This window comes from Cornus florida, unplaced genomic scaffold (genome assembly GCF_030987335.1).
Source record: "Cornus florida cultivar Cherokee Brave unplaced genomic scaffold, ASM3098733v1 CherokeeBrave_3.0.0_Hap2_Chr04, whole genome shotgun sequence".
Lineage (NCBI taxonomy): Eukaryota > Viridiplantae > Streptophyta > Magnoliopsida > Cornales > Cornaceae > Cornus > Cornus florida.
In genome coordinates this window covers 82,002,923-82,020,229 of record NW_026775574.1, presented here as the reverse complement: position 1 = coordinate 82,020,229, position 17,307 = coordinate 82,002,923, and the positions used below count along the sequence as shown (strand labels likewise).

The 17,307-nt window shown below is 35.4% G+C and overlaps 1 protein-coding gene across 1 annotated transcript; it reads right to left on the bottom strand.

Annotated features, from left to right (window-relative positions):
* Positions 1-279: 279 nt before the first annotated feature.
* LOC132303669 (uncharacterized) lies at positions 280-17,089 on the bottom strand. Its single transcript, XM_059801026.1, has 5 exons — positions 16,677-17,089; positions 8,085-8,215; positions 3,875-3,997; positions 3,520-3,647; positions 280-884 (listed from the first exon to the last, which is right to left on the bottom strand). The coding sequence occupies exons 1-5, from the start codon at positions 16,900-16,902 to the stop codon at positions 611-613; spliced, it is 882 nt and encodes a 293-aa protein (XP_059657009.1). The 5' UTR covers positions 16,903-17,089; the 3' UTR covers positions 280-610.
* Between the last annotated feature and the right edge of the window lie 218 nt (positions 17,090-17,307).

Genomic DNA, 17,307 nt, shown 5'->3' with positions numbered 1-17,307 from the left:
TACATGATTCTTCTTAGAGATTGTATATGATTCTTCCTACGCGAGAGCACACCAAACTAGAACAACAAAAATGAAAATTTCCCCCCAAAGCCAAAAGCCTTTGATCCATCCTTAACTTCATTCGCCGTTTAATTCATGAATACATGTATTCATGAATAACCGGAATAAAGCTCACACATTTACTTGCACGTAAGCTTGTGATTAGCCAAAAATAAGTAATAATTTCTCCATTGGCATACATATATATAAACCTTATTTGATTGATTGTTTTCACAGATGTAACAAATGAAAACTTCTTGATATTATTACAAAACATTGTGTTGTTTGTATACACCTGCAAAGGTGCTTGAAGTGTATTCCAAGCGAGCCTTGTATATATAACATTACAAACCTTTGCACTTGCTTTCACATGTATTTTGCAAAATCACAACATTTTCATTCCACCAGTTACCTGTACCACTACTATCTGTTGACCAGATTCTATGCATGATAAAGTACATGGACCTGTCTACTCACAAACTCTTCCTCTATGCACAAGGATGATACATTTATTTGTGAAATTCCCAAAGGCAACTAGCACATCTACAAAAATGAGTGCCACTTTCTGTTACTATACTCCGAAGATCTCCAGGAGGCCGAGCCTTTTCCCATACTGGATGGCCAGCCAACCTGCAAAAGAGAAGTATGCTACAAAGAAACATGTCCGCTTTAAGCGGGCAGCGTAGATTCGAGGCAAACATGATTTCAATTGCTGTAGAAGTCTAATCAAGCTTATGGAGATCAAAGAAGTCGAAAAACCAGTGACAACTCCAGCTATTACTTCCCACTTCCAGTACTTGGCTTTTCTAATGCTGGAAAACCACGACTTTAACATCCTTGTGGACCTATAAAAAAAAAGCATAGAGTAATTATTTAAATAACCAAAAAGAGTAGGACATGCACAAAAGCAAAAACATAGAGCCATGCAGAGACGCAAATGCACATTCATGCTTTTCTCAATTATTTCCATCAAAATAAATGATGCACTAAATCAATAATGCCCTGAACACAATCTACTCTAGGTATCATTCTATTTAATTTTCAAATAAAGAAGCATTTTTCGGCTAAATTATTTTGGACAAAATCATCAATTACATCAATAATCCACAATAGCAATTCAATTAGTTTATGCTTCCCTTTGAAAGAATACAATATCATCATATTCCGTATTAATTTATGCTCCATTCTGAAAGTATACAAATATCACCATGCCACAGGGAATATTATTGCAGGCTAGTTAAAATAATCTCCCACCAGATAAAAGAGCCCAGATCTTTAAGCAACAACCATGCTGATAAAGTTTCTGAATTTAATAATACTGATAAATTGTTCATAAGTCGGTGCCAAAGTTTATCTACCTATCACAACCTAAAATGCTAGGAAAAATATGAAAAGAAGAAGATACATCTACCCATCACCCCCTAAACATGCCACAAATATGAAATTTAAACCCAAAAAAAAAAGTCCCTTTAATTAGAATAATGCTAGAAAAGGTCCAACTTTTATAATAGGACGCTAAATTTTCATGTTTAAAGTTTTCCTTGAATGTCTGTCGATGTTTGGCCGTGTCCTACTGAATAGGATTGTGGTCCTGACGGACAATAGCCTTACTGTCAGAATACGTGTCAAGAAACAATCAAACATTTTCATGCAGTTCCTTGAGGCTTCAGTGGAATGTGTAGCCACAAAAGTTTCAGATACCATATCATGACTCAAAATTAGACCTCTGCCCTAGTGCTTGGTGCAACTGATGACTGCTTGTCATTCTACATTGATATATCTCTTCAAATTAAATGGAGAAATTAGATATAGATCTCGGGTCTACCATGGAACAACCACATTCAGCATCAGCATACACTTTCTCCAATATGGTCAAGTTTTAGAATAAGATCCCATCTCCAGGAGCCATAAAAATATCAGTTAACAAAGAACTTGCTTAATTTAAGGTGAAGAATCGAACGAGCAATTGGTACATCAACCACCAAACAGCCTTTGATATTGCCCTAGGTTAGAAAGAGCGGCTCCACCTTCATCGCTCAATATATGATTTGTATTTATAGTCACATCTTTATCAAAGCTCACAATGTCCTCTAAGAGGTTAAGGTTATACTTTGGAAGCAGATGTTATCTTCTCAGAATAAGGCGTGCATCTTACAAGATGTATTATAGAATTAACAACTCTATTTGGTATACCAGAACAAATAAGATAAATTTAAGTTTTACCCTTTGAATCCAAAGACAAAAACCACAGTTTGATGTTTAACTTAGACATTTAAATGCGTAACCTAAACATGTAATCAATCTTTCACTTCTCCCCAATAATCATAACTCAAAAGGTATTCGAGTAAAATTGGAGGAGGAGATGAAATAATTTTTAGAATGCAAAAATATGTTAAGACTCAAGATTGACCACATGTAATTTATGAAAATACATTTTGATGAGTTAATAATATTGTCAACATTGATTTGACCCTTTCCTTCTACTGAGACCTAAAAGAAAAATAAAAAAATAACTACGCACTTTAAAAACCCAACACATTCAAATACTTAGACCAGCCAAAAGGCATCTAGCCCAATGGTATAACCTCCCAGTCCTCAAAGAGGAGGGGAGGGGTTCGAGCCCGGGTGTGGGCAAAAAGTGTGTCTGTGTTTCTTGCCAAGGTAAAAATAAATAAAAAACCTTGGACCATGCAACTGCCTAGAAGATTCAAGATTGTGATGTATTCAGTAGTTACTATTTTCGGACTGATGCAATTTATGGGCTGCAACTAGCTCAAGATGATATATGAGTCATAATCTGTATGTATACGTTTCACCACCAGTTGTATTAAAAGGAACACTGATATCAAAAGTCAATAACTAATTGACTTTGTCAAAACAAAACATTTCCTACGATGATTAATTCACAATATACAAACACACTATCAGGAAACATTCATCTCAAGGTATTGGAAGTAAAATGGTAGCATAAAGTAAAACCAAGTAAGAATTATCTCTACGTAGTAAAGGTTGTTCTCTCCCTTTTGGATATCATGAGGTATCCCCACCCCCTTTAGAGGTGAGACAGCCCATCCCTTTCTGCCCACCACCAGTCGAACCCTATGCAAGGGAGCTGGTTAGTTGTGGGGTAGGAGGAGTTGAACCTAAGACCTCTGAAAAATTGTCGAGGCTCACATCAACTCAGCTACTCACATGCAGGCAAAGTAAGATAAAGCAGTATGAAGCAGAACCAAACCCGGTCACTTGCAACCTGACACAGTTTTCCTCGTATTAATTTTTAAGTGGAACAGACTAAACAGTGATAATAGACCAATCAGCATCATTCTGGCCTCCGTGCTTTATCAATATGAGGCCATTGCATGGGGGTGGGGGAGTAGAATTCCTTGATATGAAAATATGTCTAATTAATAAATTTCCATGTATAGTATAAGTCAAAGAATAAATGGTAAGGAGCATTTTTTAAATCTGTAATCTACTCACAGGACAGAATAGCGTCTCAACATCTCAACTGTAGATGGATCATTGGCTTGGCAATTAAAAAATCTGTCATGATATATGTTCACTTTGGAAATGCCAAACGTATACCAGCAGTCATAGGTTTCGTTCACCTAAGGAAAACAGGCAACAAGTACAAGAATATCAAAACCACTGTCAAAACTTTCTCAAAGAACACATCCAAGATAATTTTAATTATGAAATAATTTAACAATAAGCTTGTTAAAAATACTAGAATAATATTTATTTTAAATATAAATGTAAATTTCAAAGATTAAATAAGCATGGTAGTTCAAGATTGTACAGCATCTTGTGAGACTACATATTTTGCAACACAAACCTTGAATCTATCTTTCGTCAACCATGCCACACCAAAATTAGGCCTGCAATCAATGGGAAGGGCCTCATTTGGAGCCTCTGCGAATGCAAGTTGTGTCTGACCTGAATGATCTTCATATTCAACCTGACATTTTATAAACAAGAAACAAGTTAAACTAAAATAATTTTTAAAAACCGTTCATGGAGTTGATAAAAGTCAAAGAAGATAAGAAGTAGAAGAGAGAGAAATATGACGGAGAACTTCATCCATAGAACGGTTGGCTCCTCTACTCGTATTTCTAAAAGCTGAAATTATAGGTTTACCACTAATATATAACACTTCTAATACTTCGCCTCAAGCTGGAAACAGACATCTATCATGCTTAGCTTGTTACATAGATCAGAAAAAATGTGATCCCTAAAGTTTAAGGACACATCACCTAACTGTTCACATTATTATATACTGTAATAATGTTCTTTCTATAAATTGGCAGTCAACCTCTATTTGTTTAGTTCTCCTAATGGAATATTGGATTAGAAGCTGCCAAACTGGTTATCATAAAACATTTTAATAGGTGAGTCAATCGATCTGCGCAAAAAGAGATCTAAATGAGGTCATCACACATGCCGTACACGCCATAGATCCATTATAATTGGTTTTTACTTAATCCTGCCACTAAATTCTGCTTTGTACTCAATTAACAAAGAAAACTGTGCAATATCCACACCTTTTACCAATTAGTCTGCATCAGAATAGCCCATGACATCCAAAGAACTAGAAGTCTTAATTGTTACAACTTTTTGTTAATACTCCTTTAAGGTGCCTCAAGGAGAAAAACGTAAATGCTCCAGGTGCAGTGATGACAAGGTATTATGCACTAGAAGTCTTAATTGTTACGACTTTTTGTCAATACTCCTTTAAGGTGCCTCAAGGAGAAAAACGTAAATGCTCCAGGTGCAATGATGACAAGGTATTATGCACTAATTAAACACGGATACATAAGTAAAAATGTATCTTTTTTAGTGGGTCCTATTACTATGTGTTCTTGTCTAATTAGTGTGTGATACCATGTCATCCTAGAGCATTTAAGTTTTTTCTCATGCCTCAAGATACAACACTCAACAGTCTCAACTTATTAGTATCATTGGATCAACATCTGCATAAACTGATGAACCACCCCAATAAGTACAATATCTTGACAAGAGTTGCATATAATATATAATATATAAGCTCACCATCTATTAGGAGCATAAACAAATTGTCCTATGCCTATTCAAATTTTACATCAGGATCAATAGGGTTTCTGTTGGTTTTGCCTTTAACAGACCTGCACTGCTAGAAAGGCGCACAAATCCTTACCATAGTGTCATCCGCTTCATATTGATCATTTTTTGGTAGTGTTGTTTACTTGATAAACAATATAAACACTTGTTAGATTTACTTTAACTTAAGATAATTACTATTTTGGAATTCTTTAAGTAATCATTTCATGTATAAAAATTTAAACAATCTCTCTTTAAGAATTTAAAATAAATGTACAGATTTCTTGACTTATATTTCTTTAAAAATTTTAAATATAGTATTACTTTTTGTTTTTTTAATTATTACAAATATTATGCATCTCCTAACATAGAAGAGATATTGCTTTCCTCGTAAGTGTAACTCGAACACATTTCCTCATGCTAGTAAGATTAAATTATTATTATTACACCAAGAAATAGCCTTCAGCATATGTACAAATATTGAAGGTGTTTTACATGCACATGTTATATCTATATACATAATAGCACACAAGTATAAGCGCTCTAGAGACACTCCAGCTCTGACCAAGTTTTAGATATTGCCCCTTATGGTTACAAGCGCCCTAGAGGCGCTCCCTTTCTGCCCAAATTTTAGATATTGCCGCTTTCTCACTATTTTAACCATACTTTCAACCAAAACTCCACCCAAATTCAATTCAAGGTGTCACCTCGAATCTGAGTCTGGTCAACTATTCACCACCACATTGAAAAAAAAAAAAAAAAATCACAATATATATCATGTAACAACTAAATCATCTATGTATTAGAAGGACGAGTAACAATGTTTGTGGTATCATATATGATACAGTTTGCTTGTTCGGTAATGTTGATTATTCCCAGGCCTTGGCCAAAGAAAAGTAAAATTAGGATGATTCCCAATCATCTTTACCATGTTTGTCCTAACGATAGTCCTTCATAGCATTAGCCTTCTCATACTAAGAGCACATATCACAGTTTCCGAGTTCTACGAGGTAACTGTTTGTCAAATGAAAATTCAAAGAATGCCTTCAACTCATGGAGCTTCTTAAAGCAACCCAAACGGAAAAACACACCAGCTTGAAAAGGCTAGAATCTAGCCCATAAAATTTAATTCTCAGCACCACCAACAAACTCAGACATCTAAGCTTAAAAACAATTCATATGTTTGCTATGACTGCTTCTCGCTCATTCAAGAGAACAAATTACAGCCTGGTGTAAGACTGAACATAAGTCCACCAAGGGCCAGATGACCACAAGAAGCAATAACAGGCTAAGAGACCAAAAAAAAAAAAAAAAAAGATCGACACATGCAACAAGCCGCAAGCCAAAAAAAAAAAAAAACTCCATCAGAGAACAACACAGACCAACAGAGCATGAATTGCATTTTTTAAAAAATGTTGAAAACTACTTGAAAATTATCAAAAGAACCAAATCCAAACCAGAACAACAATCAAAGAAGAGAACTTTCTACGAGTACTGGTGACACAAGTGATAGCAACGAAAACATCACAAGAGCATTATTGCAGCTAATCCCATATGAAAGAGCTGAAATTATTAAACTCAGGCCACCCCAATCAGTAATTAGAGCTAAACAAAATATACATGGAATCCAAACTTGACAATTTTGACATATACATAGACCCACTTAAACAGATTTCAATGAAGCTGAATTACCAGTACTTCACAGCAAGTCAGATGGAGGAACGAAGGCTTCAATAGAAATAATAACAGTAAAAATAATAATTAATAAAGGTTTCAAAGACTTGCCAGCCAAGCATTGAACTGAAAATCAACACAAACAGAACAAGTATTCTGGCAAAGAGAGTTGATTTTATACTTACAGTGTCTCAGTGATTATTCATTCAACGCATTTCAGTGATTATTCATCAATGCACTACATCTACTGAGATCACCAAATGACATCATAGATGAGAGGGCCTCCTTTAATCAGTCAGGAAATTTTTATTGCCTATGAATTGAAATTTGCAGATGAAAGCTGCCTTGCAGATTTTTTGAATAAAAAATAACAGTATAATTTAAATTATACACCAAAAAAAAAAAAAAATAGAAAAAATGAATATATGGATTGAATCATAGTGCTACTGCATAAAATCACTCAACGTGAACTGGATGATGAAATGGAGAGAAAAAAGAGAAGAAGGGTGAACGGAGTGAGGAGAAAAGGGAAACATGTTCTAATAAAACAGTTCAGTTTCAAAGAAGACCTTTAACATCAATCTAGCAAAATAATCGTCAAAATACCTTAAACATCAACCTAGAGAAAATTCTATTTGGAAAAACTAAATAAAATCTAAAAAGGTGTATCTTCCATATAGTTTTAATAATAAAAGTTAGTTTAGATGATAATACTCTAAGCTTTAGAGTACTTAACAATAAGTTAAAACGGAGTGAGGACAAAAGAGAAACGTGTTCTAATAAAGTCTCTTATTTTCACAGTTCAGTTTCAAAGAAGACCTTTAACATCAATCTAGCAAAATAATCGTCAAAATACCTTTAAACATCAACCTAGAAAAAATTCTATTTGGAAAAACTAAATAAAATCTAAAAAGGTGTATCTTCCATATAGTTTTAATAATAAAGTTAGTTTAGATGAAAATACTCTAGGCTTTAAAGTACTTTACAATAAGTCAACTTTCTACTGATTCTCACTCGCACTGCACATTAATGTGCCAATAGAGCTTCTCGAAACTATTCGAAAGATGCCAATTTAGCTATAAATGCTGGCTTTTAGGGAAAATGTGCTAGGGAATTCCTATAGATTCTAATTATAAGGCAAAAAGGGAACTATTCAATCAAATAGTAACATTGTATATATTAAATATTTGTGCCAAAAATTGTTTACGCATTCTTAATACAAGACTTCTGAAAGAAAAAGCAATATGATATAGATTACAGAATCATGAAGTGGTTTAAGAATTAGTAATGATCACCTTGAATACAGAAGCCCAATAGTAATCATGACGACATCGGAATTTTTTTCTTTCAAAAGGATAAAACACATGCTTCGCTTTATAATTCAACAGGCCAAGTTCACAGACCTTTGATGACCTAAGATCCACACCTGCAAAAAACTAAAATAAGTTACATTGTGCTTGAAATTTTATAATAAGGCTATGAACAAATCTAACCAATTAAGTTATGTTCCAAAAAGACCAAGGAAACAAATACATGCACAGTAAATAAGTAAATGAAACCACCATAAGTGTGTTTAACTTACCCGAATTTAATTCATTCCAGTTGTTCTTAAACTTAACAACTAGTATAACAGATTAAGGTTCTCTAAAGCTAAGAATTCTGGAGTGATATGAAATAATTAGCACAAGATTAATTTCTAATAGTAGCAAGCATTATAGCATATAGATGCTATAATGAAGCATTAGTACCATTATTCAACAAGAAAAGTGAAGGAGGGCTCACAAGCACAAAGTATCGTTGTAGCGAAAATCAATCCCATCAAAAGAACAAAAATCTAAAGACCATAACTTAGAATAGCTCATTCTAATTGAAACTGTTAATCTCGAACTGTGAGGGAATTTATCATATGATTGAGATGGAAAAGGCCATTGCAAGTTTACTGAGTGAGTAACAAAGAATGCAATAGTTTAGAGAGGCAGCTAGTTGACGTTATGCTAGTGATGTTTTCATAGGAGAATTAAAGATGCCAACAGAAGATGTTTCTTTTTTTTTGACAAGTACAGAAGATGTTTCTACTTCACTAGAAATAAGGAAAAGTACGGATGATTCCTGTGGTTTAATGCAATTGTGCAATGGTTCATTGAGTTTTTATCCTTTCTAAGTAACTTCATTAATTCCATCAGTGGCACATCACTGGCTGAAATCAGATAATGATCTCTTTGATTTGAAAGATCTTCTTGGTTAATTCCTTTGGATTCCATAAAAAATGTGGATTTAACAGTTAACACATAGGTTTGTTTTATGTGATTGGTTGAAATAAGCATTTTGCTGCTGCAACAATGCCAATGTTGCCCACAAAGCAAAAACATTAAAAGAAGTTGTACACAGTTGAAGTAAGAAATCTTTTGATATTTATAGAGAACATTATTTGATGCAGTAGTAAAAATTGGGGCTGTGAAGTGTGAAATCATAGAGACAACTATGAGAACAGCTATTCAAATGAGTAAGCTGAAAGTTCCAATGCTCCTATCACCTTTAACAAACAACCCAACACTGAGTAATGGCCTTTTTCATGCTTGGGGCTTGGAGAGGTTGTATAGTGGCGGAGGGTGATGCCCCTGTGCTTATGGTGGGGCTTGTGGAAGCAAAGGAATTAGAGATCCTTCGATGGAGAGGAAAATCCTGCGTAGAGTTTAAGTTCTCTCTTATTTGTTCCTTAATTCAACAGATCCACTTTGCCAACGAGGAAGGTGATGGTATTCGGGAGCCATGGGATGCATTTTCTCAGGACTCTCAAGAAAGGTAGTTCCAACTTACGCATTTTTTGGGTTTATGGGAGATAATGTAATCTATGGTGGAGATTGTGGATTTTGTGGATATGTTGAGAGATTAATGGCCTTGTTTGGTCATTGTGTAGTGGCTCTTGGGGTTCTCTCCCCATCTTTTGAGGGTTCTTAATGATACTTTAGTTATTTTTATTTTTATTTTTTTAAAAAAAGGAGTATAGGCAGGCCTAGTCTTCAAAATTATTTACTACACTCTTTTTGATAAGTAATTTCATTAAAAAAGAAAGCATCAAAATTTCATGATTAAGTGGCTCGAGTCTCGTGAAAGAAAAAGGGGACTTCTGTGTCTTTGCCATGCTTGCCAACTTATCATCTTAACAAACAATGACTTGCATTCATAATTCCCTTTTATTCACCAACTTCCCCAATTGCCATTAATTAAATTCTTCTTTTTCCATTTCACTAGAATTACATTGAAATATTTTCTTATAAACTAGTAGATGACCGGAAACAACTTCACAAGTGCCAACTCCTAATATCGATCCAGATAACAGCACCCAAATATGTCTTATCACAATGATTACTTCACCTCCCTCTACTTAGCATTGATTTATTTATTTAAAATCAAAATGCACACCTTAAATGTCAAAGCACAAGACCTACCAAACATTGATTCAAGATTATATCACAATTTACCCTCTTTATATTCCATTCTTCTTTACTTGGTTTTTATCACAGAATTATAAATTAAATATTGACCTGAAAAGCCACATCTAATTGTTTTTCACATGTAAAAAATGTGAGCATTGTTCTTACTTCTTGTCAAAAAAAAAAAAAAAAAATTGTGAGCATTGTGACTTGGAAGTCTGGGTCACTAGTTCGAAATAAGGAAACAGTCTCTCCTTATGCGGAGGTAAGGATGTGCAGGGACAGACCCAGCAAAGTATGTGAGAGGGGGTGGCTTTTAACAAAAAATGTTGTGGGGGCAATAGCGCAATTTTTCTATAATTTCAGTGGGGGCAAATTTCCCATTTTATAGGTATATAATTAAAATATATATATATAGTAGGCATATAATACAAAAAGGAAAAAATTTCAGTTGGGGCAATCGCCCCCATTGAGCCTACACTAGGTCCGTGCGTGAGGCTGCGTACATCTGACTCTTCCCGGACCCCGCAATGGCGGGAGCCTGGTGCACTAGGTTTGCCCTAAAAGGCGTCAAAATTCTGACCAAAAGAATTCCAAAAGTATGATACTCTCATTTACTTCTATGATGTCATATTTGAAAGCTTGAGGCTCTTTTTGGTTTTTTCATCTTGTTTCCTTGGGTTTCGCTCCCCTTTGAGCGCTTTTTTATATAATTCTTACTTATCAAAAAAAAAACTTCTATGATGTCATAATCATCTTGCCTTAATCACATATGACATTTATTTTAATTTTGGATACATATTACGAATATTAGATACGGATATAGCAATATGAATATGCACCTTACGATTCTATTCCGATCACATGAAAAATAGCTGGGAACTAGAATCGCAGTAGGAACGGAAGCAGGATCGTAGAATCGCACAGCCCTACCAATCCTACGAAACCATGTTGTTTGTTCTTCTTTTGGATTTATTTAGGCATACAACCCATTATGGGAAAATACATTAAATAATTTTAAATATAAATCCCAACTCTTTAGCCTAGTTGCATTATAAATTAGAAATAAAAACAAAAATCAAAGACCCAACGTCAAAGGTATAGACTATATAATTCTGAATTTCCAAGGTATGGCTAAAAACGCCAAGAAAAAAAAGTATTTTATTTTGCTTCATTCTTCCTAATTTCTCTTTTCTTCGTTCTTTTTCAAGGGAAAAAACAATCAGAAAGAACTCCATTTACCCACCAATTCTTGGTCCATTTTGAAAAAGAAAAACAAAGAGACTTCATTTTTTCCCCGCCATTCTTTCTATCTATGTTTTGTTCTTTTTCTGAACCAAAAAGTAATCTTTTCAACTAAATTGCTCAGACAATTAGACAACTCTATTTATTTATTTCCTTTTTCTATTTGCTTAGACTTGACTTTAATCTCTTTTGTGAGATTCTGTTATGCTTATGCTTTTGTATAAAGGAAATCAAGAAATTGATTTTAAGTGTTCGCGTGTGTCTTAGTACTTTTAATATCAATTGATTTTGCTAGAATGATGGTCATGTTGGTTGTTTAGCCTAGTTCTATACTTATATTGATGATATTTGATTTTAAAAGTTAGTTTGAGTTATTTTTCTTTAGTAGTTTTAAAGAATCTTACAATCCTCGATCCGATCCTATGATCCTGATACTATGGACCCCTCGTCAATCCTAACATAGAATATCCTGACAACCTTGCTCTCATTGATGATTAACTTTCAAACTATAAGTTGTTTCAGAATATTCTAGAAATCATATAACTAAGTTGATAGATGATAAATTAATTTCAATGAAAGTTGACTTATAAAGAATAGCCATATTTAAAAAATATTTTGCTCTCGCAAGTTCGTCATAATTTTCAAGAATTGCAATCAAGCAGTAAGTCTCCTAGTTAATGTCTGTCCAAATTCAAGAAATTGCTATAAATTCAAGAAATTGCTATTGTACTCGGGAATAAGATCTTGCTCAATTAATTCTGGAAAATCTGTGACTTAATGCTATTACAATTTGCATTAAAAATGAGTTTTTCATGTCACAGTTCCCAACTCTTACATAGAAATTCAGAAAAGGGAAATTTAGTTTTCTTCAGTGCAAGCCTCTTCTCTCCTCTATCCCATGGTCACCTGCCCATGATTTGGATTTAATAGAAATTGAGTTATTACATTCTACTTGTCTAGTGCATGATTTATCTTAGCAATAAATAGCAAAGCAATATACCCAAAAAAGATCACATAATACACAATGTGTAGATCAATTTGGGGTTTCCAATCCTTATATATTCAGGCACTACAAGAGCCACTGACCTTGTGGTTCAAGTGGCATGCAGTAGGACTTTTATTCTAAACTTCAAAAGCTCAAGTCCTCTTGTCACCCCGACCCAAAGAGAGAAAAAATAAAATTACAGGGAATCATAGGTATTAATATTAACACCTACCATTGTTCTTATGAGCACATTCTTGATATTTTAGACACTATTATAATTGTAAAGCTTGTTCAAACCTATAGTAACGTAATTTTGTTAATGATGCCTTCTCAATTCTGTAAAGATGGAACTTGTAGTCTAGATAACGTGAATAAGTTCTTTGCAATTTTATACATGTATGCTGTGTTGCAAATGTTTCCTTTTTTTTTATTCTTTTTTTTTTATTATAAGTAAAATACATTAGAAAATCATTCAAAAGGGGAATGCGTCCCTAATACACAAAACGCAAAAAAGACCTAAGGACCAATAGAGTCCAATAGATCAAATAAATCATCAATCGAGGAGCAAGCACTTCCTCTTACATAACAGAAAAGAGAACAAAGAATATGAATTTTTAAATTTGCTAGAGACGATTCATTTCCTTCAAAATTTCTGTTATTTCTCTCTCTCCATATACACCACTAAATACAGCGTGGAACAATCCTCCAAAAATCACGGGCATGACCTTTGACTAGGCATCTTCTTCATGCGTTAATCAATTGTATGGAGTGCTTAGGCATTACCCAACGAATGCCAAAAATATTGAAAATGAGATTCCAATAATCGTACGCCACACGACAATGCATAAGAATGTGATCCACCGACTCACCGTCTGATTTACATAGACAACACCAGTTAACAATGGTGTTGCCTCTCTTTCTCAAATTGTCCAACGTCAAAACCTTTCCCAATGTGGCAGTCCAAACAAATAATGCGACTCTAAGAGGAGCTTTAGAGCTCTATACAGACTTCCATGGGAAATCTTGACCAACAAAATTGGACAAACACAAGAACATGGATCGGACACCATAACTACCATGGGTGGAAGGGACCCACAAAGTATCGTCACAACCTTTGCTAACATCCTTCTGTCTATACAACAGATCCAAAAAAATGCATGCTTCTTCCATCTCCCAATCGTAAAAAGAACGCCTAAAACGCACATCCCACGTAACCCCGCTACTATCAAGTTGATAACAGTCAACTACGTAAGCGTGCTTATTCTCGGCAATACTGTAAAGGCGAGGAAAGGAATGAAACGATAACTGATCTCCACACCATAAGTCTTTCCAAAATCCAACATGCCTACCATCCCGAACCTTGAATCTAATGTGGGAGGAAAACACATCCCAACCCTTCCGAATGAATTTCTACGCGCCAACGCCCCCCGTAACAGAAACAGGACAGGAGGACTAGCCCCCACTCTCCTCCCCAAAACGACACAAGACAACTCTTCTCCACTGACGATGACGCTCCTTACTGAGTGTCCATAATCACTTTCCCAACAAAGCTTTATTAAAAGGGACCAACTTACGAATGCCTAACCCGCCTAATTTCAAAGGTTTGCAGACTTGCTCCCAATTAGCAAGATGTTACTTGAACTCCTCTCCTCTTCCACCCCAAAGAAAGTCTCTCTGAATTTTTTGAATCCGTTCAGCAACAGGGCATGGGATTTGAAACAAAGATAAAGAATAGGTGAGAAGGGACGAGAGAGTACTCTTAATAAGAGTGACGCGCACCCCCCCCCCCCCCCTCTTCCTTTGAAAGATATTGTTTTTTCCATCCTGCGAATCTCTTCTCATACCTATTAATCACCGGCTCCCAGCTCCCCACTCTCCTAGAGGAAACTCCCAAAGGCAATCCCAAATAAGGAAGAGGAAAAACACCCACTCCACACCCAAGAATTGGAGGAAATATCTGGAACATCCCCCACTAGGATAAGCACACTCTTTCCAACATTGATCTTAAGCCCGGACACCACTTGGAAACAAGCAAGAATGCACCTCATATATCTCAGTTGGAAGACATCAGCATCACAAAAAACCAAGGTATCATCCGCAAACAACAAATGGCAGATCTCCATCTGATGAGCAACATCTCTACCGACTCTGAACCCTTGATATAACCCAAATCCTCCGCTCTTCTCATTAATCTGCTCAATCCTTCCATGACAATAAGGAATAAGAAAGATGATAAGGGGTCTCCTTGTCTCAAACCGTGCGAGCTCACAAAAAAACCAGCACGAGATCCGTTCACAAGCACAGAGAACATAACGGACGAGAATATGGTGCACTAACCCATATTAAACGCTCTATATCACATAAAAAGACTGATATAATCTATGAAGTAACAAATAATATTAAATGATATGAATACTTCATTGTCTTTGTGTCCATGTGCCCTTTGACTTGGTGATTTGACAAGTGAACGCTTAACCAAATATCTATACCTGGCACAATCATCTAAGTCCATCTAACATTACCTGGAATGGGTATGAGTAGGATCGCTCCAACCTCAGCTATCCTGGTCGATCATAAGCTAAGTTTACTACCGATTAATTCCTACCTTTTAATGTTAACCTCAAATACCCTTTAATAGGCAATTACGGTTTCTTTATATCGTGCACACATGACATGTATGTATCTCTCTACCCTCATAGTCGCTCACTCAATCTTTATCAACTCACCGGCACCATTACTGTCTGACAGTCACTGTCACAACCTTCAAACTTTATTGCTACCCTGATCTTCATTATCAACTCTCAAGGGAAATTTTGTATTTTTCACTATTTCTCTTTCACTGCAAAGCAAATCCAGATCCAGCAATCTTGTCAAACTTGGATTTTTTCCCCTTTAATGGGTGTTCTTTCTGAGGCTACCAAACAGGGACGGAGCCAGGATGTAAGGTAAGGGTGACAAAAATGAATTTGGGGGGCAATAGTGCATTTTTTAAATAATTTTAGGTGGGCAAATGTATTATTTTATGAGTCTATTACTGAAAATGAAAAATTATAAGGGTAGAATACTAAAAAAAAAAAAATTCAGTGGGGGCAATTGCCCCCACTGCCTTCAATGTGGATCTGTCCCTGCTACCAAACCAAATCAGTTGATTATGTAAGAAATCTTTGGAGCTGCAAAGGGCTGGAAAGAGGTTAAGAATTTATCTCATGATCAAATTTATGACATGCATAGCTAAACCGCATTGGGCACGCCACATGGTTCCAATTGCCAGCCCCCTCCTACAGCCACTTTATTGCCATTCCTAGTTTTTGACCATAATACAGTTCCCTGGAGATTTTCCCCAAACCTATAGCAAATATGCAAATTATTACCCATTTACTAGGACTGCCATGACAACACGTTCCAAGTTCAAGCCATGTGATCATCACTAGTTTAAGTAGTATTTGTAAATTAAACGGAAGTATAAAAGTTAAAAAAAATTAAATATGCACAGGCTTTAGCTAAACTAGCTGCTTCACTATAGTGGCACAACCGCCCAAAAATATAACTTATTGAAATGGATCATTTGGGAACTTTTTAATTGTGGCACTTGCAATGTATAATGAACAAAATTTGTGAATGCCATAGATGAGGAAATAGTTCATTAAACAACCTTATCATGCATAAATCATTTCAATTTACTCACATACAAGATAGTGTTTTGGGATTTCAAAACATGCATTTTAAGTAAGTAATGTCAAGCTCGTTTCCAGCAATAATAGTCAACCTGTCTAGATAATTACAAACCAAAACTGAATTCCTCATCTAAATTTCAGATCAAAGAAGAACATAAAAATAGTTATAGCAATGTAAAAGGTATAGAACCAAAAACACAACCCTAAATGCACCAAGTCTGGTCTACAGAATTAAATTTCCGGCATGCTACTTAAAAAACAAACAAATAAATAAGGTAATAATTTACTAACTACCCTGTGTTTGGTTTCCAAGAATACTGAGAAAGAATAGGAAAACCCAAGAAAAACCTTGAGACCTATAATTTTTTACTTTACTAAGCTCCCTGTACAATCTGAACCTGATTAACTTAACCAATAGCATTAGGCTTGGTTGATTGGAGGCCTTCTGCATTTCAATAAGCTAAATTCTTTTCTTGCAATTTCTCAACAACCAAGCAGCCCTAAAACGATTTCCAGAAATCTGAGAAGAAGGAATTAAAGATAACTTACTGCTGGAAACTATCCTGCACTGGGAGGGCACCGAAATCGGATTGGTAATTGATGAATTCCCGATGGAAAGTGTCACGAACACCACTAGAAATGATGCGAACACGAAAGCGAAGAGCAAGAAGAGAATCGCAAGCGAGAGACGCAATAGCACGTAGTGAAGGCCCTCCTTCTTGGTCTCCGGAGAATCCACGATGTGAGACGCCTTTTCGGTCTCCGGAGAATCCATGATGTGAGAGACTCCGGAATAGTTTGTGAATCAACCGATTGTGTGAGGTTTGTTACTGGGCTTTCCGGCCACCGGAATCACATTCCCGGTGATCGGACTGTTGCAGAGAAAAGGGGTACGCACGGGTGTGTGCGTTTTTTGGGCAAGCGGTGCTGATATATGAAGGGCGGAGATATTTTAAAACCGAACAAAGCACACATGTCGTTCAAAGAAGGGCATCAATCTTCAAATGGCGGTCACAAGTGTCCTAACACTTGCAATAAGTTACAAAAATGAATATCAAAAAAATATTTAAATTTATTATATTAAAAAAAAAAAATCAAGGATCGGGCACATTAATATAAATTGTCAAATAAGCTCATGAATTTTAGTCAAATATATATAAGATTAAACAATGTTATCCAT